Below are 3,257 nucleotides of genomic sequence, written 5' to 3'. Positions count from 1 at the left end.
TTGGAATGTGTTCATTCAGCTCTAACATACGCACATTTTTAAAAGCAGCACAGAGTAGCTGTTTGAGGGATATCCCATTCACCATTCCAAATGACTTCCAATGGTGTTTTTACAAGATATTAAAAAACTTTGATCATCAATGATGACGTTGAGACTCACGTCACAAGGTTGAAAAGAATGGGAGGAATCATTTGCAGAGGTCCTCCACAGATGCTCACTAGCTGCCAAAACAGTCACCATCATGGGGGTCCATCAAATTAGGTAACTGAGATAGACTCACTTCATAGAATACATATTAAACTTCACTTCAGAGAGGCTCAGGGAATACTGTGTTCTTGAATTATGTCTGATGTAAAGTGAACCATGTCTGATGTAAAGTGACTATGGGGATATGTAAACAACTGGTGTCCTTTTGGAGAATAGAAGTGTCTGGACTATTTGAGATGGAGCTGTGAGTCACCTCTAAAGGTCCAGACTGTTAAGAGATAAGCTCCTTGATTGGTTCTCATTATCAGGCCAGACCTGAAGATTCCTTTCCAGTGAAAGATGAAACATCAGGTTCCAAAAGAAGTCACTGGAGAACATGCCTTTGAGATGAGCCATGCAATATCTATGTTTTTCCTGGCTCGTTTTGTTTTTTTCTCTGCTTCTTTTAACGGTGTTGTGATGTTTTTATACCTGATATGGATTTTTAAATCTTTTAAAAAAATCTAGTTAAAAAAAAAAAAAAAAAAAAAAACCACCAACCCCTCCTCCCTTGGCGCAGCAGTTCAACTAAAGTTAAAGCACTGACAATGAAGGCATGGCCGAAAATATACACAGGCTGGTATAAAATATTGAAACATTTATTTAAACATGGAAAAACTGCCAGTGGAATTGCAAACGATTAAAACACAAAACAGTGTTTAAAAGATTAAAAGTCTTTAAACTTCTTGTGAAATGACGTCTTTGCTGGAGTCTGCCACCCTTTGGGTCTTCTTGGGCAGCAGCTGAGCATGGATGTTTGGAAGAACGCCGCCCTCAGAGATGGTCACCCCTCCAAGCAGTTTGTTGAGCTCCTCGTCATTTCTTACAGCAAGCTGAATGTGACGTGGGCCAATCCTCTTCTTGTTGTTGTCTCTGCTGGCGTTGCCGGCCAACTCCAAAACCTCAGCACAGAGATACTCGATCACTGCAGCCAGGTACACCGCTGCACCACTTCCAATACGGGCAGCGTAGTTGCCCTTGCGCAGAAAGCGAGCAATGCGACCAACAGGGAACTGCAGACCAGCACGGGCAGACCTGGTTAAGTAGGTCTTGGTCTTTGGGGCAGCAACCTTCTTTCCACGTCCAGACATTTCTGAAATGGGCAGAAGGACATGACATTAGATACACACAGCAAAACTCCATTAGATTGAAGGGACAATAAGCAACCACATCCAATATACAGATACTGGTCATATAATTAGGATATCATGAAAAGGTTCATTTATTTCCATAAATAATGCTTAACTTTCGTGGATTTTACAGATGCATTGCCCACATAAACAAATCGACTTTTTCCAGGACATTCTAATTATATGGCCAGGATCTGTATACAAGCCAGTCCCATCACGAGAAACATCAGGACAATAATCTGATCAAAGGCTGGATTGGCCATATAAAGCATTTGCCAGGTGGACTGTCAGTTTTGGCCTGGCCCTCCAGTCAATCCTTAGGCCGCTACAGCAGGCCTCTTTGAAATTCAGATATTAATAAAAAGAGGCTAATACTAAAAGGACTAACAACCCTCCATTGTTTCACAAAGCCTGATGACAATATATGCCCAGCTTGGTTTTTCAGTGCAGTACAGACTTGCTCTGCTCTGCTCTGATCAAATTAGAACACTATAGTACGTAGACTTATGCCATCATTCCAGTGACAGGATACACACTGCATAAGGGTACTCCATCATTTCAATAATGGCTACAAGCCAAACAGATTCTTACTCAGCAAATGATAAGGATGAAAAGCAGCTTTACTTACTCTCTCTTCCAAGTCAGCAGCCACAGACAGTTCAAGACCAAGTGTGTTGCACTCCGGTACTCTAGAGGCTGTTTTATATTGTGCTACCTGATTAGAACGAAGTCCCAACACCTGGTTTCAATCAGTGAAGACAGATCTGTTAATTGGTCATTATTGGTGCCTTGCTATTGCAGGCAATGATTGAAAATGTTTTTAAGGTGCTGTTTCCACGTAGCTGGATATTTTAAAATGCGGATATTTTTTTCTCCTGTTTAGGTTGAAACGCAATGTGGATTAAAAAAAAAAACTTCACAGTAACAGTTGCGATTTAGCCCCCTAAATGGGATATTTCTAATGCTGGATCTTTGATATGTGGATTTTAAAACTCTGTTTACATGGAAACGGAAGGCCAAAACCACAGTGTTTTCAAATATATCCAGCTACGTGGAAACAGCATCTCAAGAGTTCATAGTTTACCCCAGTTCCCTGGTTTTAAATTAGCAGTTAAAGGCATGATTTGTTGGCAAGTTGGCAAGTTGTTGATGATGACTCTGGCTGGGCAATTAACCTGATACAGTAGGCCTACATGGCCATGGATCGTCACTCAGTGTTGTCCACCAATAAATGCAATCACATAAACCATACAAAGGTTGTTGTGATAATGCTGAATTGTCTTAAATGCTGTGACCTCAATCCTTATGTTTACATGAGACATCTAAATCTGATTTAACTCATTTTAAATCTGATTAAAACTTAATACCACTCTAAAAATGTCATGGAAACACTTACCTAACCGGATTTAAGTTTATTCAGATTAAAACTTAAGTCTGATTAAAGTAGGTTGATTCCTCTTTTGAATCCGATTAAACACATTCCTCTGTCATATAACCTTTTATTCAGAATTAACAATAAGTCCAGCCGTTCCACGCATGCTTGTTGGCCACATGATGGCACCAAGACCACGTGCTCTTTGATTCAGTGAGAAAAAATGTCGGGCTTCCGGTCCACTTCCTACATGCGACTATAAATAAGCTATAAATAAGCTTATTCGAGATACCGCAACGGCTGTATGCGCATTTAGACAGCAATGCATTCTGGCTCAAAAAATTGCATGACGGTTGGATTTCCTCTCAAACTTCAAAATTTTGGTGATGTTGCGTCGATGAGGTGACATGTCACATGGTGTCAAACTATCGCGGGATGAATGCGACTGCAGTCAGATCTTGCAACCTCTGCAGTTGCTTATTCCCTTCAACGCTCGCCTGCAGACCGCC

At 40.8% G+C, this 3,257-nt stretch overlaps 1 protein-coding gene across 1 annotated transcript; it reads right to left on the bottom strand.

Annotated features, from left to right (window-relative positions):
* Positions 1-829: 829 nt before the first annotated feature.
* Positions 830-2,100, bottom strand: LOC134451964 (histone H2A, sperm-like). Its single transcript, XM_063202357.1, has 2 exons — positions 2,005-2,100; positions 830-1,339 (listed from the first exon to the last, which is right to left on the bottom strand). The coding sequence occupies exon 2, from the start codon at positions 1,335-1,337 to the stop codon at positions 924-926; it is 414 nt and encodes a 137-aa protein (XP_063058427.1). The 5' UTR covers positions 1,338-1,339; positions 2,005-2,100; the 3' UTR covers positions 830-923.
* Between the last annotated feature and the right edge of the window lie 1,157 nt (positions 2,101-3,257).

Source organism: Engraulis encrasicolus, chromosome 7, assembly GCF_034702125.1.
Source record: "Engraulis encrasicolus isolate BLACKSEA-1 chromosome 7, IST_EnEncr_1.0, whole genome shotgun sequence".
In the NCBI taxonomy this organism is placed as follows: domain Eukaryota; kingdom Metazoa; phylum Chordata; class Actinopteri; order Clupeiformes; family Engraulidae; genus Engraulis; species Engraulis encrasicolus.
This window is presented reverse-complemented; position numbering and strand designations above follow the sequence as displayed.